This window comes from Colias eurytheme, chromosome 20 (assembly GCF_061535395.1).
Source record: "Colias eurytheme isolate Ceu_HAF_F1 chromosome 20, ilColEury1 Martin Lab GWU primary, whole genome shotgun sequence".
NCBI classification, from domain to species: Eukaryota; Metazoa; Arthropoda; class Insecta; order Lepidoptera; family Pieridae; genus Colias; species Colias eurytheme.
The window spans coordinates 9785217-9812619 of record NC_142999.1 but is presented as its reverse complement, the minus strand read 5'-3'; the positions used below and the strand labels follow the sequence as shown (position 1 = coordinate 9812619).

The 27403-nt window shown below is 33.4% G+C and overlaps 2 protein-coding genes across 2 annotated transcripts in view; one reads left to right on the top strand and one right to left on the bottom strand.

Annotated features, from left to right (window-relative positions):
- LOC149899888 (prostaglandin E2 receptor EP2 subtype) overlaps positions 1-15822 on the bottom strand; it is a 32051-nt gene extending 16229 nt beyond the window's left edge. The window contains exons 1-3 of the mRNA XM_090114060.1: positions 15578-15822; positions 3258-3644; positions 1913-2089 (exon numbers count right to left, since the gene is read on the bottom strand). Coding sequence (XP_089970186.1) covers positions 1913-2089; positions 3258-3560 — 480 coding nt within the window. The 5' untranslated portion in view covers positions 3561-3644; positions 15578-15822. The remainder of the gene's footprint in view (positions 1-1912; positions 2090-3257; positions 3645-15577) is intronic.
- A 9171-nt stretch (positions 15823-24993) lies between these two features.
- On the top strand, positions 24994-25952 carry LOC149899887 (uncharacterized). The gene is made up of 2 exons (XM_090113709.1): positions 24994-25086; positions 25740-25952. Exons 1-2 carry the CDS (start codon positions 24994-24996, stop codon positions 25932-25934), a joined length of 288 nt encoding a protein of 95 aa, XP_089969835.1. The 3' UTR covers positions 25935-25952.
- The last annotated feature ends 1451 nt before the right edge of the window (positions 25953-27403 follow it).

Here is a 27403-nt window from a genome sequence, read left to right as displayed (position 1 = left end):
TTTGAGCTTGAGTTAGGTCCTGCTATTCATGGCAGGCGGATAATGATGTCATACACACATAAATTACAGTTTTTGTGGTAAACCACTTAATTTTACGCAAATTTCTATAATGATTGTTTAGCAAAGTCATGTTATAAAATAGTACATCCATTTGTATATAAAAATTGAATTTCTTGGACGTCATTCATTTTAAAATACCAACCTGAAATATGTGACACTTTTCCTCGTTTGTTTCAATGTATGATAATAATTAATAAAATACTATAAAACATTTTCAAAGTTTTTCCCTTAGCGAAAATATTAAATTATTTTGTTTTTTCCTGCAAATATGCAATCATTAAATTACGAAATGACTTTATTTGAATTAGATTTTCGTAACTGCATGGAGTCATAAATCTAGATTCTAGAACTTGAAATATATTCAATCTTGAGGTCTGATTTCGACGACACGTCATAAGTTTTTTTTTATTTAAAATATGTGTGCTTAGAATAATGTCCAACTTGGATAATGTTTTTGTAAACAATAAAGCACGAAAGAATGACGTCAAGAAGTGACCTTGGTCCTTCGTGGTCGAAACAATGTGCAATTTCGTTTGCGATATTTTTGTTATAGTCATGTCAACATTACGCAGCTTTATATGGTATGAGATGATAAGCATAATAAAGCTATTGATTCCATACAGGGATATAATTGTTTAGTCCTTATAACCTTGATATATAAAATCAGTTCAAAAATCTTGACTATCAAACTGTATCTAGTTAAGCTAAAATAACTTAAAAGGATTAATAGTTATGACCGAATTCGCTTACGCAGATAGCTCTACAGTCTACTAAACAGTAGGTAGGTAATCTCGGGTCTTGTCAAGGGTAAAATATTAAAATTTTCAAGTGGTATTAGCCATCCCCTTGCCAAGCCTTAACCGTATGTATGGATATTGTAAAACGCGAGGGTAGGGTCCTCTGTTAAAAAGTTAGTTATTGGTGTGTATAGGTACTTGTTGCTTATTCGCAAAAAATCCGGATGTAAAATTAGTAGTTAGAGCTAGTATGCAGGATCAATCTAAATAAAGTTCCTCTTCCCCCTCTTAGACACTTTATCAAACTATTTTTCTAATTTCCATATCCATTTCCAATATCTTTCCAAACAGAAAATATTTTATCGATTATGAATCAAGCGGTGTAGCCAGCTGTGAATCGATTCACTATTGCTTGTCAAATTTGACATTTGCACTCAAGATATGAGCACAGATAATATATTACTGTATCGGCAAAAATACTGGCTTGAAACTAGGGTGTGTTTGAAAGTCATGTCAGCTCCTGTACATAACAAGGGTCGTAAAGTTTATGTTGTTTATTTGCACTTGCGACGTTGTTTGCTGATAGCTTATTGTAATAACTTGCAATCAAATTGTACGACTAGATACAGACATGAAATAAAAAATAAGTTTATTTGGCTACAATATACACAGACCAGGGTTCACAAAATTTGTAGGTTCTTAATTTTTTTTCACATAACTATTTAAAATAATGTTTCAGTGGCGAACTATATCGAGTTGAATGTAAATAATACCTTAACAATGAAGCTTTGTATGGCTCTTGAAAGCTCTCGGAGTACAGAATATAAGGTTAGAGTTTGAATTGCAAGGGCATTGTTTTAATAACTATAATGTTTATTCAAACAAACAAATGATTGAGCAGCAGTATGACAGCAGTTCCTATTAATTATTCTTCGATAAAATTTGAACATCTTGCAGGAACAAAAGTGTTTTGAATAATATAGTTAATATGTAAACCTACCGATGATAGAAGGAATTTGATTGTTGAAATGGCTGCAAAAATGCGGGTTTATGTTTCATCTTACAAAGATTTACATGTTAAATTGAATGCATGCATGCATGAATGTTCAGCCTACCTTCTGATACAGGAAGGGTCTGGTGAGCGCCAGGTACCGCTCGAGCGCCATAGTGACGGCGATGCACACGCTGCCGATGCCGAACACGCGCAGGCCGACCCGCGCGGCGCAGTAGTATTGCGTCTTGCTCAGAGATGGGAACTGCTCGGCTACTAAGAGCGCGCTTAGCATGCCCACCTGGGAATTTCATGGGATTGAAGGTAGATCGATAGATATAAGTAGCAATCAATTAGTTAAAATCAGTAAAGGAGTTTTTGTTATTGAATTTTCTTATTTTACTTGTGATTATTCATCTGTATTTTGTTAGTAAAGTCGTTAAAACTATGTTAGTATAAATAATTATTATTTTTATAGTTTCAATTACATTAATCTACAATTTGCTTGCACCATGGATGTTAACCCAATGCCGAAAGACGGTTCTTTGTCACTTGTCGAAGAAGACGCTTGTAATATTGAATAATTCGCCTACTATCAATTATTACTGAATGAACTTCAAAACTCAGAACGTGTACTAAATTATTCTGGCAATATGCAATACCTATACTTTTGTGGTTGTATACTACAGACGTAACTCATCGCTGCGGCTACATTCACCTACTTATTATAGTGACTATTCAGATTATTGGCTTTCCTCTTCGATAAAACCAAGCTCGTAATTCGTATTAATATGTGCAAGTAATATGAGTATACATTATTATCGCGTTTATCATAATAATACATCATTTATAGCTCATAATTCTATAAAGTCCTGTAACCGCCTCATAGATGCACCCAGATTGCAAGGCATGAATTATTAGTCTCGTTAAATTAAAATCTTGCAGCTCATTAATATTGCATGGGGCATCCCATGCAGCCAATTATTTCACTTATCTCCCGTCGCTAAGCTGTGACAAAAACGGGTTTTCTAATGTCAACAGGAGGCGGCCATTCCAGCCTATAATAAGCTTCAACTGAATGGCTTCAAAGTATCTCAAAGAGGCTAATTTAAAAATTCTTAAACTTAATACAGAAAGTAAATCGAATGTAGCATCCTTAATGAGTTATGAGGGTTGCTCATGAATTTTCTCTTTGAAATAACTTTCCGAAGAGTTCATTTAAACTAGAATCCTTAGTAATATTATTAATGCGAAAGTGTTTTTATTTGTTTATCTTTCGTTCCCGTCGGAACGGAGCAATTTTATGGTATGATATTCGAGCCAAGAGCTACTGAGTAGGTTAAAAAGCTGTGTTAAAAAGTGATATTGTTGTTCCGCGTTTAAAAATCGAATTCTCATGATATTTTTTTTTTGACCAAGCTTGCGATTTCTTTATGCACTATTATTAAAAATATATAAAAATTATTTACCAGCGCAACCAGGTCGTTAACAGCTAGCGAAGTCAGCAGCAACAAATGTTTCCTATTTCGGACTCGTTTCTCGCCGATTCTCAGCGCCACTATCGCCGCCGCGTTGCCCACTATGCCGATAGCGTATGCCACTTTGACCACATACATGAACACATGTTTGTGGGATCTAATGCTCGAGGTGGTTTCCAACGTGGCATTCTCGAACGTGGCATTGTTAAAAGTGGCGTTTGCAAAAGTGGCGTCGAACGCGTAATCTGTGGTACTCGTGTTGTATTCGGGAGCGAATGTTGACAGCATTTCCATTTTGGTTCACAGCATTAGCAGTCAGCTCAGAGGTGGCGCGTGATGGAATGTCTATCGATTGATGAACATTATCGGTGCCTGCGTCTGCAATAAATACGTCGATTTAGTGACTACTTTAAGATATTCTAAGTGCGTAGCGAAAAGTAAAAAATACTTTAAAGTCAGTATATTAAAATCTAAAAATAACCAAACAGAATTAAACAAATAGTATTGTTAGTTTATATTATATATCTATATCTGACTGCGATTGATCTGACTGCGATTGACAAGGTAGCAAAGTATTAACCGGTTGCAATAGGCACTTACAGAAATTCAGAATCATCATATTTTTATCTGTTGGAATATTAAATTTACAATTTGTATTTAGACACACAACTATGAAAGTAGACCGGGAGATACTGACACAAAATTTCGAGTCATTTGTAACAGGATGGCGGTTCTACAGGGGTCTTAGTACGCAATGACAAAAAGAAAAACGATGGTGTGAACACTGGTACCGGCGGCTTAGTCGCGTGGGCGTTATTCGAACTCGTCGTAAAAATAGCGAAAGTCAAACGATTTGTAACACAAAAATTTTTGAATTTACCGATAGCCCATAAAAAAGAAGTAGGCGGTAGTGTCATGCCATACTTTTCCGGTGTGACTTACAGCCCGCCATACCGACGCAAATGTGTTGATTTAAAAAAAAAACAATTCAACCATTTGTACCAGGCTAACTTTTGCACAGGTAACCATCATCGTGTAGCCATTTACGAAAATCACCATACCATACTTTTCGGACGATTCCAAATGGTCGCCATACCGCCGAAAATCTGCAAAAAATTTTTTTTTTCGCCAAACTTTTTGTACCAGTATTGCATTTGGATTTTTGGAGAGTATTTGATAAAATGTGATCATTATTATATTTGCCATACTTCTAGTAGGGGGAAAAATTGCTGCCATACTTCATAAATAAATTTATTATTAATTTATAGAAGTGAAGATTTCTACCACCTAGATCTTTGAAATTTTGTATTTATATTTGTTGAACCTCAAACTTATAGGAAAGATTAATGCCATACTGTTACAAATCGTTCAAAATACAAATAAAATCATACAATAAAAAAAAATCTTATACACATTCGCCACCTCCCACAGGTATGGCATTATCACACTTCTATTTATAATCATTCAGGAGTTGTTGAAAAAAAAATTTAGGGTGTTACAAATGGTTCGGCGAAAAAAAAATTTGCAGATTTTCGGCAGTATGGCGACCATTTGGAATCGTCCGAAAAGTATGGCATGGCGATTTTCGTAAATGGCTGCACGACGATGGTTACCTGTGCAAAAGTTAGCCTGGTACAAATGGTTGAATTGTTTTTTTTAAATCAACACATTCGCGTCGGTATGGCGGGCTGTAAGTCACACTGGAAAAGTATGGCATGACACTACCGCCTACTTCTTTTTATGGGCTATCGGTAAATTCTAAAATTTTTGTGTTACAAATCGTTTGACTTCGCTATTTTTCCAATGAGTTCGACTAACGCCTACGCGACTAAGCCGCCGGTACCAGCGTTCACACTATCGTTTTTCTTTTTGTCATTGCGTACTAAGACCCCTGTAGAACCGCCATCCTGTTACAAATGACTCGAAATTTTGTGTCAGTATCTCCCGGTCTAAGGGTCACGATGCTGAACCTTAACTTATAAAAGCTACTCTTCATAGTGCAGCTTTCCACTTGATAAACATTTTAATATTTAAATTTAAGTGGATTATTTTAAGAATTAAGGATTATTTGATGATAAAATGATCTAAATGGCTAGTTTTGCATTTAAATGAGTGACAATCATTGTTAGCAGTGCAGCGGTTTACATCGCTACGAAAGCTCTATAAAGCTCTATCTCTATTGTATGTCAAACACTTCCAAATATTTCAATTAATGTTACGTTATCAAATTTCAAACAGCTGACTGTTGTGATAACAACGTTAACGACGTGATAAGGTTATCTAAAAATAATATCTGAGGGATGACGCAGCCCGTGGCCCGTGCGGCCCGTGCCTCCCGGAGGCGCCAGTTATCACCTAATTGTGTTTATATCTAATTTCTATATAAACCTCATGTGTTTTTATTTGTACTTTGTGTTGCTCTATCGCTCTACATAGTGATTATTGTAGACATTTTACGGACATCTCGGAATAGCTACGACCAAAATCAAGTGTTTTAGACATACGTTACCAGCAAAGTAATTCTGAATACATCGCTTTTTAAATCTTAATTTTAAAGTCTATATCTTTACTTTTTCTTCTGCCAATTAACAACAGGGAAAATATGATAGCTTCAGTGAAGAGATCGATTGATATAAAACTCGTTGGCTTTGCTCACGACACATGCCACAGCACAACATGGAAAGCACGACAAGAAAATTCGAGAGGATGAAAAAGATTCACAGGACTGTAGCATAGAAAAGCTTTGTGTACTTAGTATTTAATTGAATATATGAACAGATTTTATTATATTATAATTTTATTACATATACGTTTTAATTTAGGCCTACACCTCACTAGTAACTACATCATATTAAAGTATAGGTAATGTTTAATTTTACATCGTTCCTACTCTCTCCAATTACATTTATGTTCAATAAAACAAATTGATCTCACTAGTGTGTGTGTGTGTGTGTACACACACAGAGCTCAGCAGGCAATTAAGTAATTGCTCTCCGATGAAGTTATTGATTTGTAAATATTTTGAATAGCTGTCGACGCTTGTCCGTAATCGGGCTTTATTTACATCAAATGGTTCTCATATTACGCTTTATCGATCGTTAGGTATATATATTTATAATGTTACCAAGAAGAAGAACATATAATAAATACTGTTTTTAAAATTTTTAGAAATGTTTTTCTACACTAACAAGTAACAATGTTCGTTAAAAATAAATATGATTAAAAATGTAGTTTCAAATATTTTTTTCATCTTCATAATATAATAAGTTCTATTTTCAGGTCCTATTAATTACCACAGATAATATTTTAATACTATACTAACATAACGTAGGATTACATATCAAAGTTCGATAATAACTTTGATCTTCACTCGGAAGTCAAGGTTGCGGGAACTTATAAAAGGAAAAGTTTCAGTGCGAAAGCTTTTCGTCATGTTGCAATAATGCGATTGTATCTTTATATCTATTGTAAATATTTTCCTACTATTTCTGTAATAAAGAAGAATCGTGACAAATATGAGCTTTGAAATTGACATCACATAATTTCGCTGTGGCTTAGATAATGATTTCAAAACTAGCTTTCTTCCCGCGGCTTCGCTCGCTTTCTCTACAACCTAATTAATTATAAACTAAGACTTCTTCTTGAATCACTCTATCTATTTAAAAAACCGCATCAAAATCCGTTGCGCAGTTTTAAAGATTTAAGCATACAGTATAGTATATACATAGGGATATAGGGATAGAGAAAGCGAATTTGTTTTATACGCGCTACAGCTACGCAGTGATAGTGATAACCAAAAGTCCAAACGTGAATCATTGAATGGTGTTTATCAGCCAACGACTATCAATCCACAGTGACAAGTAAATTGCGTGCTGAAAGGTGATATTACTAGCGATTTATATTCATATTGGCAGGCAAATATTACCTCTGTAAACAAGGTGAAAACATAATTGTATCCCAATTCCCACTACATGTAGGTTATTTACGACGTCGACGTTATAATATGAACCATAAATTATAGAAAATGTTAATGGTGCAAAAGAATTTTGCGTTTACAAATCATGCGCTGCATATTTTTTAATTCAGTATTCGAATTTTTTTTACTTTACAAATAGATAAGAATCTTTCTAGATATAATAATTCGTGAGTAAAAGTATGCAAAATATAGGTTGGTACCATGTTGGTACGTAGGTGTAAGTCACAAAGTTACAGCAATGCGATTTTTCCAAGTGATAAAGTGAGTAGGTAGTTATCTGAAAACGATATGGATTTATGAACGAAGTCCAACGCATCTTCTCGGGGATCATGTTTTTGAAGCCACGGAATTGCAAATGCACACAATATTTGGGTCATTTTATTTGAATAATGCTTGTGTTACTCAAGATTGTGAGAGCACCGTTACTGTGTTGAAATAGTTACGTAATTCTGATCCTGCACAAGAGATACTAAGAGAGGAAACATTATAATTTATTTATAGGTACCTAGTAAATCTAGTACTGAGTTGATTTCAAAAAATATTTTCCAATAGAAGAATAACTATGTACTTTTTTCTTGTTATTTTATTGTAGGTACATATTAGGTATTAATCCCAGATGAACCCGGGTGCTGCAGGGACGTTTGCCTAGTCTATCATATTTTACAAATATAATTTTCTCCTAATTCATTTCTTAATATTATGAGATGGCGTGTGTAAAACAACCGGTACCAATATTATTCAAAGAAGTGTACAGCAATAATAGCTGTGTTTTACCTGAAAATAAAACACATATTAAATACTTACCTATATTTGAAGCTTACTTCATTGAGAAGGCACCTAGCTTTTTCCGCCTATTTTGCCCTCTCTTTCCGTTGTATATATGCTATCTCTCTCGCACACCTCTCCACCAGGTGGCGGGGCGCACGATAATGTGCGGGCGCTGGATGTTTTTTCATTGAGTCGAAATCCACAACAGGTGGACGTTAAGTGTAAGCTTCAAATATAGGTAAGTATTTAATATGTGTTTTATTTTCAGGTAAAACACAGCTATTAAACACTTGACCGTAATTTGAAGCTTACTTCATTGAGACCTGTTTGTTACCCACCTGGTGTACAATGTGACGCCAATGTGAATTTGAATACATAAGTAATTACTTATTTCTTTATTTGAAAGAGTAAGGTGTGCAGATAGTATACCTACTAATAAATCACACAAATTTTTATATTATATAATATATTAACAATCCCAGATGAAAAGTTAATCAAATAAGAACCAAAAAGTTAATCATAATGATTAAAAGTATTAGAACTTATGAGATAGGTTCAAGCGTACCTTAGTTAACCTTTTTGGGCTTGAAAAGTTAAAGTTACTACAATTTCCACTATCTTTAGCGTAAATCTGCGAAAGCGCCAGTAACGACTTTCAACTACGCATTTAGATGTTACTTACAAAATGAAGCAACAGCTGATCCCGACGAGGCAAAAATACCTCAAACTCAAACCTTTATTTATTCAATTAGAACTCTGCAGAAGCATCATTGAATCATCTTAACATAGAATTACCAAATGTCTCAACTCACACAGTTTTAACCCAACCTGCTACAAGCGGACAAGAAGAGACCTTGGTCCTTACTTTTGGGGTCAGAAGTAAATTTAAAAGGTCACCCCTTGAATAAGGCAATAAAATAACAAAAACAGGTAAATGGTTTAAATTATAATACAGATTTTTAACATCCAACTAAACCGTGCGGTATCTTTTAATGTTTAGAGCCAACGTCGCAATCATAATCTAAACATGGCTGGTACTTTCAGTACAATGCATGAATTATTTATTTAAAACTGATAGGTCATAAACTCTGTACTGGAAACAAATATACTGAACTCAAGAGACTAAAATGATAAAGAGCTTATCTGTGTCCCAAAATTGCAATTACTACAGCTAAGTACGTTACTTTTAATCAATTCAGTTTTAAGATATAATTATGATTTACATCAGAACTTATATACCGAAAGTCTCGGGACTACATAACGTGACTTATTTATAATAGTGTTTGTGCATAACACTAGGCAGTCAACAGCTATATGAACGTCAGATAGGAAAAGAGCCAAATTTATCCAGTCAGTAATAAAAGATTTTAACTATACTTATTATAATTCAACCAACTACTACTAGCTACTCCGTACGTCTTTTGGGTAGACGGAGGCAAATAGGATTTTTATTCAAACTATATCATTTGATATTTTGAAAATGTACTCCACATTTTCATACCGTCAGAGTCATTTTGCAGATTATAGTGGTGCAGCACTGAACACTGTCTATTAGGTGGCTGGTGCTGCTGACCGGGCCTTCAGTTCCGCTTTCCAGAATACCTTCACCCTTCTAGGTGCTACTACTACTGAAATAGCGGTACTCTATCGCGTCGTTCAGGTCTCTAACTGACAGGATTTCTCATATTATCGTAACAACCTCGCTCGTTCTAATGCTGGGGCCACACTAACGGGAAATGCCATTAATTAACGCGATAATGGACGTTAACTTTAGGTGTAGCCAGTATTAACAACGGCATTAACAATGCCGTTTGGCGAGGCGATAGCTTTATCGCGAGAATTAACGCAATGAAGCGGTCACACTACGTCCATCTTGCTAGAATTTTAGTAAAAATTAACGCTGTTTTTATCGCCAACAATCGACATTCACGTTGACCGTTCAAGTGTAGCCAGTAGCCACCCACTTAACGCCTTAAAAATTATCGGAATAATTATCGCGATAAAGGGCATTAGACGTTAGACGTTAGTGTGGCCCCAGCATTACGAGAACAAATTATCGCCAAGGAATTCTGCTGCAGGATAATGGCAAGAGAGATTATAAGCTTAACTATGCATTATTATGCTCATGAATATGGTGGATTTTGAATACTATCGTCGTCTGAAAGTATCTCCTTTCGATTAACTTCATTAAGGATGCAGATCTGATCCCATCTTTGTTCCGTAGGAATGCTACGACAGTCTAAACGTTATACTGGACAAAGAAAATTGCCCTAAATATAGTCGGTTGTTCCAACATCCGTAATATGGCTAGCCTACCTTGCTAGCCCTTGATTGTAACTGCTACCAATGCAGGCATTGCTCTCGTGTTGTCCACAGTTGTGCGAGTGCAAAAATGAAGAACAGAGCTCGTGGGGAGCTATGTCCAATGAATCTGTGTTAAGATTATGACAGTATAGGACAGTTAGCTGTGGATGCGAAGACAGGACATTACTTTATTCATCCGTAAACACGCGAGGCAGCCACGGACAGCGATATAGCAAGAACTAAAACTAGCAAAGTTTAGTTCGCTTACCAGACTTATATTTTAAAAGCCGTATAGTCTGTACCTACTGCATTTCATTTATTGCCCCCCCCCCCCCTCAAAGCAAAGAAATGAACAGTCATTTGGCAGAGCTTTCTCGTTAGGGTAGGGGTTCCAAGTAATATCTAATAATAAGAGGCTTTTGTTTGGATAGATTGACTTTCCGTTATTTATCCTCTATCCTATGTAACTCAACAGTCAGTATTCTCAGTATTCGTTGAGTACTTAAACGTTTTACGTAAATAGTTGTATATAACTTTATTATACAATATAATAATCCTGGTGGGATGACAAGAAACTTGTCTAACAAACGATTATCCTAATCCCTCAGCGATTTATTGTTTGAGCCCTGAAGAAAAATCTCATGGGTGCAATAATGAAGTCAAATGGGTTGAAAAACGAGTCAAATAAATTGCCTACAAGACCGGGCAACTAAAATAGGCCTATGATAGGTCAAATATACGTAATCAATCGTTTGAAAGGAGAATGGGCATTTTACTATGGAAGTTGGGCCTGAACACTTGAGTTGGACCAATACACATGAGATATTGATTTTATAATAGATCATAACACATACATAACGGGAAAAATATATATAAAAAAATAATCAACCGGGTTTTTGTACAGTCACATCAAGTTTTATTACTTTGTGTATACTATTTTTTGCAATTAATAACTGTTGCAAGACAATGACAATATCTTTATGTTACTCCTATTCACTTTCACTTACAAAGACGTACTAATCTGAAGCCTTCTAATAACCAAAATACACTAATATTATGTTTTGTAACAGGTACCTATACCGTGTTTATTATATTTCAACGTAGTTAGACGTTTTTTATGGTTAAACTCAGTCACTCCAATGACATTTAGGTTTATATTTACTTCACTCGAATTAAAAACACCGTTATTGTGCGCAAAATAAATAAAACTTTTTGCCTTGACTGTACAAGAACCCGGTCGATTTATTTTTTTATTTTATTTTTTTCGTTAGGTATGTGTAATGATCTATCACAAAAACAATATTTCGTGTGTATTGGTCTTACTCCAAGTTTCAGGCCCAATTTGCCCATTCTCCTTTGATTTTGAATCAATCGTCATTTGTTACATTCAATCGCTTTGCGATTAAAAAATCTCTTCCGATGTTTTTATATGAAAATTGGTCGGCTAGTGCCATTGAATGACGATACCAAACATACCGTTGACACAAGGCTTGGTGACAATCCTCGAAACCACCGCCACAAATCATCTGCGAGATGATATTTGATCCGACTCGCCTTCCTTTGTTGTGAATAGGCTTTACATTGGTAAATACGATTTGTTCAATTCCAATTTCCATAATTGGTAAACCAATGGTGGTTTCCTGATTCCTGAAGCGTAAACTTTAAGGATACGAAGTATCAATTTCATGCGCCCATTATTTGATGTCTCTAACCTTTATACTGCCCACTGTGAAGAAGATTTCAAAACCTTTTTCTACCTACCTTAGAAGAGTGAAGATCCGATACGGTCATATCTAAAACTTCTTTCGTGGGTCCTCGTTGACGAAAGCAAATATCTATGATCATTTTAATGATCAATCCTTTGTATATTTGCACCAATCGCCATCAAAGCCCCGCGAGGGCTGATATATATTTGCACCATGTCTCCGTGAGGTACTGTTGTAGTCAAAGCCCCGCGAGGGCTGATATATATTTGCACCATTTCTCCGTGAGGTACTGTTGTAATCAAAGCCCCGCGAGGGCTGATATATATTTGCACCATCTTTTCCGTGAGGGACGATTGTAATCAAAGCCCCGCGAGGGCCGATATATATTTGCACCATTTCCCTGCGAGCGACAGCTGCGCGAGGGATGTTTGTAACTAGAAATAAGTAGGGCCTGCCAAAAAATGCTTAAGAGACACCCTGCGAGGGTGGATTTGACCTGGCTAACCCCTGCGAGGAGTAGTGGCCACATTTATGTATTCTGCTTCGAGCAAGAATACACCTTATTGCTAATATAAAATTAGCAGTAAATAATCATTTAAATGATATAGCAATTAACAAGGTCCTTTAACTTATTTTCCAATGTTAGCGACAACTGTCCAGGATGAATTAATAAGAATTGATTTGACAATGGTAATTAATTATTATGTTTATATAAAAAAGAACTAACTATTTAATAAATTCATAATTCAAATCAATTCACTAAATTTTAAAATGAACTTCGATTCATATTTATTTTTGTTCATGCAATCGATGTAACATTTAGTTGCTTTATATCCGTTAACATTCCTTACGAACGCAACCATACCGTCGTAGGACGTTATATTTAATTGAACAAAATAATCTCCACTCACCCGCAATTTTTTACTTTTTGTCAAGGTGTACAAGTTTATAATATTATTCTGAAACGTTAGAAGTGAATTGTAAATCCTTTGAAATAAATGTATCTAAATCTAATTTATATTAAGGTATCTCGATAATTATTATACGATAACCCTTTCAGCACAAGTTCAGTAAACCAAAGAATTTAATTGTAAAATTTTGGTACTTACTCGTTTAAACAAAAAAGTTGCATCATTTGAAACATAGGAAACGTAATTTTCAATCAAATTAGCCGTGTGTAATATGTCTATTTTCACATAAAAACGGATCAGAATAATACTCATAAAAGGACACGTATAGACTACGGATAGTTTTGAATGTGTGGTACATTCATGGTACGTATCTACTATACATGAGCGAATCCATCATTATTCAGTTGAGCGGTAACTCCCGTACGATTTATAAAATAATATCACAACATGTTCTGACATGTCGTGACTTCTTGGAGCTGACTCATCTCGTTCGATAATTTTTAGTAATAAACTATTATAGGAATTCCGAACCGTTCCTAGCGATAACGACAATGTAATAAAGTCGTAGCAATGGATTGTATGCCTGTAAAGCTTTGAGTTGGCTCATATCCATACTAAGTAGGTATTAATTGTAATTTTTCCAAGAAAAATTCACTTGTAACCTTGTAATAAAAACACATTATTAAAAATGAAATAAATAATTAAAAATATCTATATACAAGAGAGGGTATTTGATATATCTAGTAATATCAAATAATCACAAAAGTAATATTAACGATTCGAGTAAAGCCGAACGGTAACACCGTTAAAATAGCTTTACTCACAGTATTAAAAATTCAAATATTAATTAGTACATATTGCATAATGAAATATTTCAAAAGAAAAGTTACTATTTCAAGTAAAATGTAACGGCTGTATCGTTAATTTTAAATATCTTTATTCATGCTATTAAGTATTTAAGCATATTGAAAAATAAAGTATTGCTGAAGGATTCATTAAAAACCTCAGCATTTTAAATAAAGTCCAACGATTATACCGTTGACTTTAAAGATTTTTACTCATTTTTAAGTAAAATATTATTAGAATAGATGTAAAAATAACTCACTGTACCGATCCGACGGGATACACTTTTTTAACACTTTTAGCACTTGCTTTAAGCAATACTTAATAGCACCAAGGTTGTAGTCTTGTAGACAACCTTCTCGCGGCGGAAGCTAGACGCCAATGAAAAAACATCCAGCGCCCGCACATTATCGTGCGCCCCGCCACCTGGTGGAGAGGTGTGCGAGAGAGATAGCATATATACAACGGAAAGAGAGGGCAAAATAGGCGGAAAAAGCTAGGTGCCTTCTCAATGAAGTAAGCTTCAAATTACGGTCAAGTGTTTAATTAATTATTATTCAATTTTACCCTAAGATTTTACTTGATGCAATGAATTATTTAAATAACCACGTCATATTATAATACATAATAATATATATCAATTGTTAATTAAAAATTTCCTTTTGTGGAATTACTGCTCTTTGACGGGGAAAAAATTGTATTTGATCTCTTTCAATGTACCTATGACAAATTAGGAGTTTTTATGACTTCACCGGGGTTCGAATCTGCGACCTGATTTTACGCTGCTTTGATATTATCAGCTACTAGACCGAGAAGGTGATTGAAATTCAAGGGCTTCTTTATTTAATTAGTTTCAACTTTTAAGTATACAATTTTAAATTTAAAAAAAATTGATGATTACTTCTTTCGAATGAAAATTCGTTACCTACCTATATTTTTATAGGTTGTAGACATGTTTACTTACCTGGGTAGTTAGTATGTGTACCTAAGTACATATATATATTATTTAATTTAATTAGAAATGTTTGAAAAATTACATCAGTCACTAGATGACGACCCGGGACTCGTCCACAGTCCACACACACTTACTCGATAGTTTATTATTAAATTTAAGTGATAAAACATAAATAATAATTTTATAGATGTATTATAGACGAAAATTGTTATTGTTTTCTTTTTTTGTAAAACGCTGTAAAACGTCTTCAACATAATAATATATTATGACATATTATTGGCGGGAGACGCAATACGCATGTTCGAACTTTGAAATTAGAATCCCGCGTCGTGATCGATTTTTTTTTCCTTTAGAAATTTGTAAGGTATGACATAATTATCTTAATTTAACGTTGAGAATAAACATATTAAATTCATGTGTAAAATAAAGTTAGTAATTCAAAACCTAATCACTAATTATAATTGTAAAAAAAGATATGATATAAAAATATTTGTAAAATGCAGTAGAATGCGCGGTTTACAAGGACAAACAAAACTTGAGATAACTTATCAGGAGATCAACTTTGCTTCGCTAGTTTTCTAATTACAGGTAGGTACGATCGTTTGCAGCGTTATCTTTTTAAAATTTAATTTATTTTGTATAGAATATATAATAAATCTAGTTAGATATAATGCTTGAATATCAAACAAATAATAATAAAAAAATATACGAAGGTAATATAAAATCTATTAAGTATAATAATATAGGACATCAGTAACTAAATATTAATTAATTAACACAAAATAATTTAAAAAATTCAATAATATTACAAAATTAAATCAATAACAGAATATAAATTACAATATTACCTTATTTGTAATTTAAATTTTCGGCACAATCACAAATGTCACAAAATTCACTCAGCTATTTCGAAATATTGCGTAATATTTTTTGATTCTATTGTCTATCAATTTTTTCGGAAGTTTTTTTAATCTGTGATAAAAAAAAAAGTTTACGCGCTAGGATCGCGAGCGTCGAAAGTTGCGGCTACGGCACACGCGCGCGCTTCTGCCGAAATCCGACAAAACAGTGGCCACAGAGTGAACAAGGAACAGTGGACCAAACGCTGGCTAGGTATACGCGAATGAAACCAGGATACAAACCATTACATACAATATAACAATCGAACATCTATCGTAATTGATAACTACTATTGGAACAGCTTATATCTAACTTCTAAAGCTAATATTTAATGCCTGTTAAATTTTAAATACCAAGACAAGTTTTATTCATTACCTATTTTTTATTATACAGTTTCATAGCAAATACTACTAAGTACTGTATAAATATCTAAATTATGAGGAAAATCATAATTTTTCAATTCGAACACGTAGGTAGTTCCTGAGATTAGGGCTTTCAAACAAACAAACTAATTACATATAATCAGCTTTATAATAATAGGATAGATTCAATATTACCATTTTAACTTTCCCATCGAGCAATATTTATACCTATGGCTATTATTTTAAGAAATTGTTTAGTTAGTAACTACCTATTTGGGTAATATAAATAATATTGCCCGTTGATATATTACCTATCATTGGAATTACCACCCAGGGAAACCCACTCCTTTGATAAAAATATGATATAATGTACAATTTTGATCATTACTTTTTGCTCATTATTTTTTATATCGGTAGCAACCCGCCTACGCAGCTTTTCTTTAATTGATAAAAGTTCTCAAGGTAGTAAACCGCTTCAAGCCCGCTCTCCAACTAGGTAGATACTGTAGACCGTATTATTCAGTACTAGCTTTCCGCCCGCGGCTTCGCCCGCGTTTTCAAAAAAAACCCGTTCCCGTAGGATTTCCGGGATAAAACCTATCCTATGTCCTTTCTCGGGTATTAAAATATCTCTATACCAAATTTCATGCAAAGTCTTTCAGTAGTTAAGGATTGAGTAACAGACAGACAGAGTTACTTTCGCATTTATAATAGTATGGATTTATAAAGACACTAATTTGTGAAATATATTGCGAAGGTTTTCAAAGTACCTACCTAGCATTTGCTAGCGTCTATATCAACAAGGTAAGGGGATATTTTTTTTCATCTTTTATGTTTCATTCCACGACACAAGGTAGCAATAATTATACTTAGTTGCTCAAATATTTATTTTGGGCTGTGAAACATTTTATAAAACTAAGTATTTAATTCGATTATGAGTGAAAACGGTGCTTTTTTTGGCGCCCTTTTTTTCTCGAGATAAACGTTTGATTTTGTCACGATAAAAGTGGTTTATCGCAGATAAAACCAAAACTAAAAGTAATTACACAAAATGCTCTGACAAATATCTTGCAAATGTTTTAATATAATTGTTTATGAAAAAAAATCATAATAAGTATTACCATGTCAAGTAGAAAACGTAAAAGTGTGAAAATTCGAGCTAACTTGGTGATTTTTTTTTATCGAGTAAATTTTAATATTTTATGTTTTTGATTAAACAGAATCGTTGAACATATCATCTAGTTTGATATATATTTTATTTTTTAGATTTGGTCTTGCATATTACACGTATCATCTAATAGAAGATTGGTTATTTTGCTTTATGCGCCCCCTTAATGCTCTAAGGTTTTCTTTAAAACGTTTAGACTATTCGTGTTCATGATGTGATTTGAATGACTGAAATACCGTGTGTAATTTTATAGAGTATGGAGCATTTTAAATCTTTATTACCTGCCATTTGATTTTTGTCTCCACTTATGGTCAAACCTTCGCTCAGTTAAATTTACAATGCGCTAATCACTGTATCAAGAAGGAGAACTATTACAAGTAAGTAATATCATCAGTTTCGTAATGAAGATGCCAACTAGAGTAGAAACGAATGTTCTTAGATGTGTCGCTAGTATAGATGTTATAATAAAGGGTGATTTTTTTGCTGGTTTCTTTTTGGCAATACTGTTTTTGATAGATCACGCGTGAACCGTGTCTTGTGTCTTTATCAAACTTGTTCAGTTTGGTCTATAATTTAACCATGAATCGACTTACGAACGAACAACGCTTGCAAATTATTGAATTTTACTATCAAAATGCATGCTCGGTTAAGAGAGTGTGAAGTCGGTTAAGAAGTGCGCGATGCACTTCATCGATTGGCGATTTTATTTTTTTTTGCCCAAAATGGAAGAATTGGACATGCCTCACACGTGGTTTCAAAAAGACGGTGCCACATACCACACGGCACGCGAAACAATAGCCCAATTGAGAGCCGTCTTCGGCGAACAGTTTATCTCACGTTTTGGGCCCGTCGATTGGCCGCCTAGATCGCGTGATCAAACGTCTTTGGACTATTTCTAATGCCTACAGGGATAAACCAGCAACGATTGACGCACTGGTAGCCAATATTGAAGCATTTAAGTATTCGTGATATACCGGCCGATATGTTGTAGAGAGTGTGCCGAAATGCGAATGGGCCATCTAAACCGGAGCCGTGGCCATCATTTGCATGAAATCATCTTCAAACATTAAATTATATTGATCGTTTTATCAATTCCATTATAGATTACATCAACATTTTCAAGTTTTTTGTGTTTTTTTTTTTAAATCAAATCCTATACCTCTTAAAAAATCACCCGTTATAATTATAGTTTGCGAAATATGTTCTGGAAGATATTCCGTTAACTTTCTTTCACAATTACTTATATATTTGTAAGTACTATGATTTAAATTTTTTAACGAGAAAATGATATTTACATACTCTAAGATTTTTCAGAATATAATTATAAAAATAGCCAAGGGGCCAATATGTTGACAAGTCGTTTCAGCATTTCGAAGCACGACATATTTTAATGATATAAAACTCCTATTACTATTTGCTAAGGCAATTCAACTTATTCTATAAGTACACAAGCACTTGGAAAAACGTAATCTAACTTTTTTATTACAGTTCCAAGATAAACCTGAAAATTCGCGGAAAGCTCCAGAAGAACCTTTTTCATTCTCATCTATTTTTTGTTTATTTATATTATTATATCAAAATATTCATCAACACATAATCACATCTATTTATCTCTATCTTTTCGTGAAAGTTTTAAAGGTGGATGGATTTATGGGTTTGTTTCAGTTGATGAAAGTAAGAAAATAATCGTGGAATCTAGGTGAAACGAAGTCCATCTAGTTATCTAGGTAATATATAGCATAATATCTAGTTACTTTACCTAAAGGAACTATATTAACTGTTTGTGTGGTGTGGTGTGTATGAAGTTTTTTGTTTGTATTTTAGCTTTGGCAACAATACAAACAAAAATAAGTAAGGAAGCGCTGCATATTCAATGCACCGAGTTAGGTACATACAAAGTTGTGTGTCATACTGATACATACGCCGTCAGTATGTAGTATTATATGGGCGCCGCGGAATAATAATAATTAATTTTATATGCCGCTGACTTGAAGTGAATTCAAATGGCGATATTTTTGTATCATTGTTTTAATTATGTTTATTAGTGACGAGTCTCTTTGTTAACTATGTTATTGAATCGATAATGAAATAAAAGGAATTCAGGCTTTATGCACAAATGTGTTTTGAGATTTATCTACCTCTATTTTTCTATATTATTGTGATGTGTCAACACTAAATAAAACAGTTTTTAATTGAGTTTGAAAATTGTATCACCAGTAGAAAGTATTATTCTGTTTTACTCTTGTAACTTCTCTCGGATGACAACAGGTTGAGTGAAAAACTTGTTTACTTAATTCTTATATAAAAATATTTTCATAGTAACTATAGTAGGGGAGCCCAGGATGCTAAATGTGGATTTACTCGAGCGTCACGGGAACCTATTAGAATTGGTAGATTAGACCATAGCGAGAAAAAAAGGTCCTATAATGTTTTCACTTTTAGCGGTGGGGAAGGGTTTTTTGATTTTTTTTTAATTTAAAAAAGAAAAAAATTGGCTTGGAAATACTCAAGCGCGTTAGATATTGATATTTTGCATGCTCCAGGACGTCACTGAAAAAAAGTATACGTTAATCTGACGATTTAAGTGGCGATTTAATCGCTATGAAGAAAGGGTAAAAAATTAAAGTAATATTATTCGAGCGCGTCAGATTAATATATGGGGGGGTTAATTACAATATAAGAAGTCCCCATTTCGCTAATCTGACGATTCGAGCTCAACCTTAGGGAATTATGGATTATTCAAATTTTCCAGCGGGGCCCCTGAGCGCACCCACCAACCATAACTGCTCATATTGACTAGAGGTACTAATGAATAGCTAAGGTACCGTCCCTTATAGTAATCTGACGCGCTCGAGTAAATCCCAAAATCCCCTCTTGGGCTCCCCTACTACTATATTTGAATACAATTTCAAAGACTTACGATTTCGAGTTATGTTAACTTAGGATCTGTATAACTTTCATAAGAAAAGATAAATAAAGAAAAATAAATGTTTATCTCGAAAGCTTCTTCAATATTTACATAAGAGAATAAAATATGGAAATCTATATAGTCTATACTTTTGTTACACCAAAAGTTATATACATTGGAATAAAACGACTTCATTTCATATAAAAAATAATTGGTCTGTATCTATTTTGTATCTACGGTGAAATTCAATCAATATTATAAAACTCGCAGTTGAATTTATCGTATTTTTACACGCTTTATATTAGCTTCACCTGTATGTTTGTTTGTTTTTAACCGACTTCTTTGGGCTCGATGACAATACACTAATTTGATAAAAATTTATATTTTTAGTTCGGTTTCTATAAAAAGCGTGTTTTTTAGTTTTTTTAAACTATTATTATTTGTCATACCAAATTACATTTTATATTTTTAATCGAAACTCGAAAGCTTCGATCATATAGGTAGGTAGGTAATGTATGTGTGTGATGTGTCCAATTTATATGTACATTACTTCTGAATTTGTATTCCTGAAAGTTTATTTTTCTTGCACCCTGCTATTACAATAAGGATTTGGACCTCAAGGCCGCTGTTCTATTTAAAAGTGATTGACAGTCATTACCGAGTTGTATGCTAATCTGTCATCAATGTTTCAGCCCCTTCAGCATGTGATTCGCGAACAATAGCCGAGCGGAGTCCTTTTATAGCGCGCACTCCATCGCTCGCTTCCTTTATGATAATGCCATGTTGTCCCATTTACGGCCAGCTATAGTGTCATTATACGATATATTGTGTTTTGTTCGATGCGATTATCTATTTAGGCGAAGTGACCGGAATGGGGGTGGAAAAATACATAATGCTCGTAGAGAAATAGAGACGACAATATGTTGTAGCTACTAAGAATAAGATTATGTGCTATTTATTCAATGGAGAGTCTCGATTCATAAGATGAATTTATAGCAAGTCTATTTTTCCGCCCACGGCTTCATTCGCGGTATCGCGTGATACGCTCTCAATACAAAGGATTTAATGCCTAATGCAACTAATTATTACATTGTATGTAAATCTGGTGCTAAGTTCATCGATGACGCATTTTTATTGTAATTTATCTGCAGTTACGCTTTTACGGCTAAACCATATCACCGATTTGGAAAAACTTTGAAATTTACGCGCTGATGATACCGCTCTGGGCGCGGTCGTTGGTACCTATAATTAAATTAACGAAAAGTTATTCTTCTCATATCTCTTGATTTTCAAACACATTCTGTATTCTATCCGTTTTACTTTTTTCATAGAAAATTGCGGAACACATTCAGGTGATCGGTCCAGATTCATCCAGCGAGAGTTCAAATTAGCGGAAATAACAAAAATAACATTGAAAAATAAATAAATAAGATCTATTTACAGGTCCTCAACCTTTAATTTAAGTGACCTTTAATTGAAGACCTTGTCTCGATTCTCGGTGTATTTGTAAATATTAGCAAAACATCTCAATAGATGCACTTTTTGTTACTATTCTTGTTCAAGGTCAGCAAATGATTACAACAGATAATTCCTATACTAGTAATTAGTATACTAGAATTAAATTTATATGTTTATTTTTTAAGTGTTTTGCACTTTCTTATATTATTCAATTTTATAATTTACCAGGGAGATACCTACTACATATATTTATATACCCAATATACAGCATTTACTTTTTTTTCTACTTAATTAAGTATAGTAATAATCGTTTAACAACAACAAACATACAAAAAGAATAACGAAATTCGACCACGTGGTTGTACAAAAAATCTACAAGAAAATCTCAATGAAAAACCGCAAAAAATCTGCAAACCATCGATACTCGCACTCGTAGAATAATAAGTGACTTCCTGATATAATAATTAATATTATATTATGTATATCGAGACTGGATGTGTCATTAATCATTATCTATTTACGTATTTGGACAATCATTCTGAAGATTTATTCATTTTATTACAGACAGATGCGACAAGACAGATATTGCTCAATCAGGCGGCCTTATCATTCAACAGCGATTTCTACCAGACAACTTTTATTTAAGCTCACGATATTCAATTATTATAAGCGATGTCACATTCGTTTCTACAAAGATAATACATACATATTATTATGTTTAAAATGAGCACCCATAATATGCATAGAAAAAATTAACAATCACAATTTTTTTTCACGACCTTGCCGATTTTTATACTTCCCTAATTTTTGCGTGGTTATGTTTTTTTTACCCTAATTCACTTCTTATAGAGGCTTTATGGAATTTCCTGCAATTTATATCCGTGTGTTCGATTGTGATCGCTTGGCATACAAAACACTTGTCAATAAAATAATATGAACAATGGGCTCATCAACTTATTATTTAAAGGGGTGGCGATAATCGTTCATACAAACTTTGTTTATTGGCATTTGTTTTATTTAATTGAAAATAAAATATACGCAGAAAACACTAGTAAGACGGCTTATCTTTCTATTGTAGTAGTTATGTATTAGGTCTAAGGATATCATAGGTCATAAAACACAACCCTACACTTTAAATAGAGCTAACTGGCGCCTCCACCAACGTCCTTGGAATTATACTGAGTTTATTGAATCATAATAATCATAGATTGGTTTGTAAGCTATGAGTAATTCACAATATTTTATATAGACTGTAAAATGAAAAAGTATCTACAAATTACTTTATTGAAAATATAGATACTGAAGCCAACTCAACCAAAAATTGAGAAACACACAATATTTTACAAACAATCGTAAAACGTAAAACCTTGCTTATACAATATTCTAACAGGCTCTGAGGAGCTGTATACCGTTAGTACTGCAAAACTTGGTGATATTTTAAAACTGAACTATAAGAAGTGGAAGGCTTTTAATATCACCAAGTTTTGCGGTAATAACGGTTTGCGAATTAAAAATAAATTAACGGTAGGCCGTCATCGAGATAGTATGTACTACGTAGGCCGTAGGTACCATAAAGTTTATGGCACTAAATTGCTCAGAATAATGGTAAAGGTACCTAGTGATGGCAATAGATAAGAGGTCAAAGTTCTCAATTACAACCTGATAATATTATATTGTAATAATATTATGTATACTTTAAAACAATCAAAATAAAAAAGAAGGAAGAGCTCTGATTTTTATCAGCATGGATAAATTGCACGCCTCATAAGCGAAGCGTTGAGGTGGGTACTACTGTCACTTCGCGCAAAACATCTGATTTTTCAAACTTAAAATGTCTTTATGTATCATACATTGCACTTGTAAGATAATACATACACACACATATTAAGAAAAAACACTATTTTTAACGTTCATGATATTTTTGATGTCATTTTTGTTATTTAAACTAGTTAAAAAACAGTTTAAAAAAGTTCTGTCTTGGACGTCCGTGTGTCTGTATGTGCGGATCCTTTTTCTTGTTAACACGATAGCGACCGAAATACTTTACTAATCGAGTCTTTTTTTTTCTCTTACGCTTGAGTATGCTCAGGAATAGAACCCTTTCATTTTTCAGGGTCTGATTCGATGTGGTTTAATTGTTATTAAATAAACAAAAATAATAATTAATAAATATTTATTAAAAAAAAATTATGAGGCGTGCACTTTTGGATTTTCCAAATTATTTTTCTTCTTTATGTGCATGTTTAAATCAATATTTACGCGGTTTTCGGAAGGGGTTTTCAGCTAGGTCATAGGTGAATAAATATAGTATGTACTTATCAAAAAATTTAATTAACGAAACACGATTTTTCGTTCGTTATTTTGTTTAGATGGATCATGATAGGGGTTCACCAACCCTCTAATAAACGTATACCTATAATATACCATATTCACGTGGATAGAAAAGAAACTATGTACTTACGTGTTAAGGTGACCTTACAAAGCCATTTAGTTAATTGTTTTGCACGCCTCATAAGCGAAGCGTTGAGGTGGGTACTACTGTCACTTCGCGCAAAACATCTGATTTTTCAAACTTAAAATGTCTTTATGTATCATACATTGCACTTGTAAGATAATACATACACACACATATTAAGAAAAAACACTATTTTTAACGTTCATGATATTTTTGATGTCATTTTTCTTATTTAAACTAGTTAAAAAACAGTTTAAAAAAGTTCTGTCTTGGACGTCCGTGTGTCTGTATGTGCGGATCCTTTTTCTTGTTAACACGATAGCGACCGAAATACTTTACTAATCGAGTCTTTTTTTTTTCTCTTACGCTTGAGTATGCTCAGGAATAGAACCCTTTCATTTTTCAGGGTCTGATTCGATGTGGTTTAATTGTTATTAAATAAACAAAAATAATAATTAATAAATATTTATATAAAAAAAAATTATGAGGCGTGCACTTTTGGATTTTCCAAATTATTTACAATTATAGCAGCTAGTTCTAGGATCTTATATACTTTTTTTAGATAACATGTGTTATAACTGCTAATATTCTAAATGCATTGTTTATGTTAGCAATTTCTTCACGCTTGAATTCATAGAGCGAATTGGTAATATTTGATATCTAGTGTAATTCAATATGATTCATAATTAATTTATAACCTTATAACAGCTTATAACCTAAACACTTCTTAACATATAATATAGGTACTTTTGGTAAAAATCATCGTCATTTACAAAGTTTTGTACAGTACTTATTTTACCAGAGTATGAAATCTACAATAATTCGAATCGTTCTGAAAAAGCTCTAGTGCTCTAACCAAGGCTCTAGCGCTCTAGCCCTACTTTTATCAAACTCCTTGCAATCACGCATAATGTTTGAACTGCGAGAAAGAAATAAATCATAAATGTCAATCAAACAAAACACATAACACAAAGCAAAATCCGCAAAATAACCACGAAAATGAAATAAGCAAAATGAAGATGAGTCTGCTGCACGCGTTGGCGGCGCTGCTGACTGTGCTGATGCTGGTGGTGCGGCAGCGGCACGCGCTGGCGGCTGTCTGCTCTGTAGGTTGCTTGTACACGAAGACGAGTCTACTTCACGCGTTGGCGGCGCTGCTGCTGCTGCTGATGTCTGCTGTAACCGTATCCTAGGCCTTGTGCATATATTTATTTACCCAGTTTTCTTAAGTTTATAGTACCTACTTACTTATATTTCTGTATACTTAGTAAAAATGTTAATAATTTTACGTACATACGAAATTTCCACTCGTATCATAATCAACTAAAATATTAACATGGTATTTATTATAGTTGTTTGCTTTCGTGGAAATTAATTCCAAAATTAATAACCCTTACGAACCGAAAATCGTTTTTGAAGCCCACTGCTTTGAAGGACATTTAATTTGCGGTTCGATCTTGAAATTGAGACGAAATTTCAATTAATTCCCTTATTCAAATACTCTCAGGCTTATTAGTTGTAAGCTTTATAGTAATTTTAAAATAAATGTCGTTTTATCGAAATGTTGACGAAACGCCTTCGAGATATTAGTAGGGCATGAAAACATAGCACTTCGCTTTTAGGATATGTACTGATAACTTTGTGTAAAAATCCACGGGATACAACATGCACAGCATTTGTTAATAAAAACAAATTACATATTTCGGTGCTCTTGTGGACAAAATATTATTAAAATTTCATATTCCTCCCTTTTTTACAGAGCAGCATAAAGCCGAGGAAACTGAAACTTGAAACACAACTACAAAGCAAGTATTGCGACAAGCCAGCGATCAGATCGTGCAAGCTGATGCATTGCGCCCAGCAGACTTCGTTCTTCCAGAGACCCAAGTACAAGAGAGACCCAGAAATAAACATAGACAACGAACAAATCGGACATCGTCCTTGTGAAGATTGAGCTAATGCCCGCAAAATAAAGTGTCTTGAATCACAATAAATATATAGAAAAAAATTGAGGTTTATTTTTTGCGAAACAATTAAAGACAATTTAACTGTACATTGTACAACCTAAAGCTATGATATTATTATAACCATACAATTATGCTTAGGGAAATAAATAATTTTTGTAGAGTCTACGTTAGATAATGGTTAGATATCTCATATCATATATTATACTTCATTAGTAGCGTATTTTATGATGAAGTTTTGTTGTTAGGAACCAATTATACAACAAAGACAAAGTATTAATTTATCGATATAATGCATAATAAATAAAATACATTAACTAGGAACAAGGCCGAGCTGGTGAATTATACTGTCGTCGTCTCGTCGCAGGTACTAAAAGATATCTGACGTTTTTCTTGTAATATGGACAGGCTGGTTCATCGCAACCTAAAACTTCAGCTTCGTGGATGATATGGCCACCTCCCTGCAGTAATTCGTCTCCTAAAATAAGTCTTCTTGCACAAGCAAGTAAGCACGGTCCACACACCGCCACCGCACATAGTGCAGCTAAGAACTCAAGAATAAACATTGCTGTATCAAAGTCGTTCCACATTGTAATTTAGATTGTAGGTATCCCAAATTAAATCTTCCATGCGTATGTATTGGCTCAGAATTATGTTTTTAATTTTATTTTGATATAATATTACGGAGAGAAAAGGGTTTAAAATTATATTGAATCAAATGTCAGTCTCTATTATAATAATTTGATTATCCTTTGTCATGTTATTATATTAAGATAATGAGGTACCGTGAAACCTGCTTACTTTGCCACTTTTTCATGTGTCAAAAAGTTTGATTCGCTTTAAAAAAATATAATTGTATGAAAACGTAATGAGCACAGAATGTAATGAGTAACCTGCACCTAGACGTAGTAAATTTCATGAAAATTTACATTATTACTAAATATCTATTTCATTTTTGTAAATTATAATATTTTAAGCATAAAAACAATTATGGCAAAGTTAGCTGTCACTTCTGGTAAATTTGCCATATGAAAGAAAAAATGAAATTTTTGGAGTTTATGAGGTTAAAAAGTAATATATTTGCACTCTTCCTATATCCCGTAAAATAAAGTAAAAACTTTATATTATTTAGCACTGGTAATTTAACTCTCTAAGAAGGTGGCAAATTCACCAACCTTTCCAAAATATTTCCTATATAAGAAGAAGTTAGGGTTAGGGTTGTCAAATAAAAATGTTTTCGTAGTAGGAACAATTTAGTAAAAGTAAAAAAAAACATAATCAATTACTTCTAGTTAGTTTCTTAACTTTGAATTGTTTTACATAATAAAACAAAAAAAATAGTATTCATTAAACTAACTAACTTTTTTTTTAATATCACACATTACACGACATTCCTAAAAGATTTAAACAATGACAAATTCTTATTTATATGATCTTGATTGAATATAAAAATTGTTGT

Bases quoted from the DNA above. Each gene is read 5' to 3' on its own strand.
- LOC149899887 (XM_090113709.1), top strand. From the start codon at position 24,994: ATGAAGATGAGTCTGCTGCACGCGTTGGCGGCGCTGCTGACTGTGCTG. The intron at 25,087-25,739 runs GTAGGTTGCTTG...CCTTTTTTACAG, and splicing joins CGCTGGCGGCTGTCTGCTCT to AGCAGCATAAAGCCGAGGAA.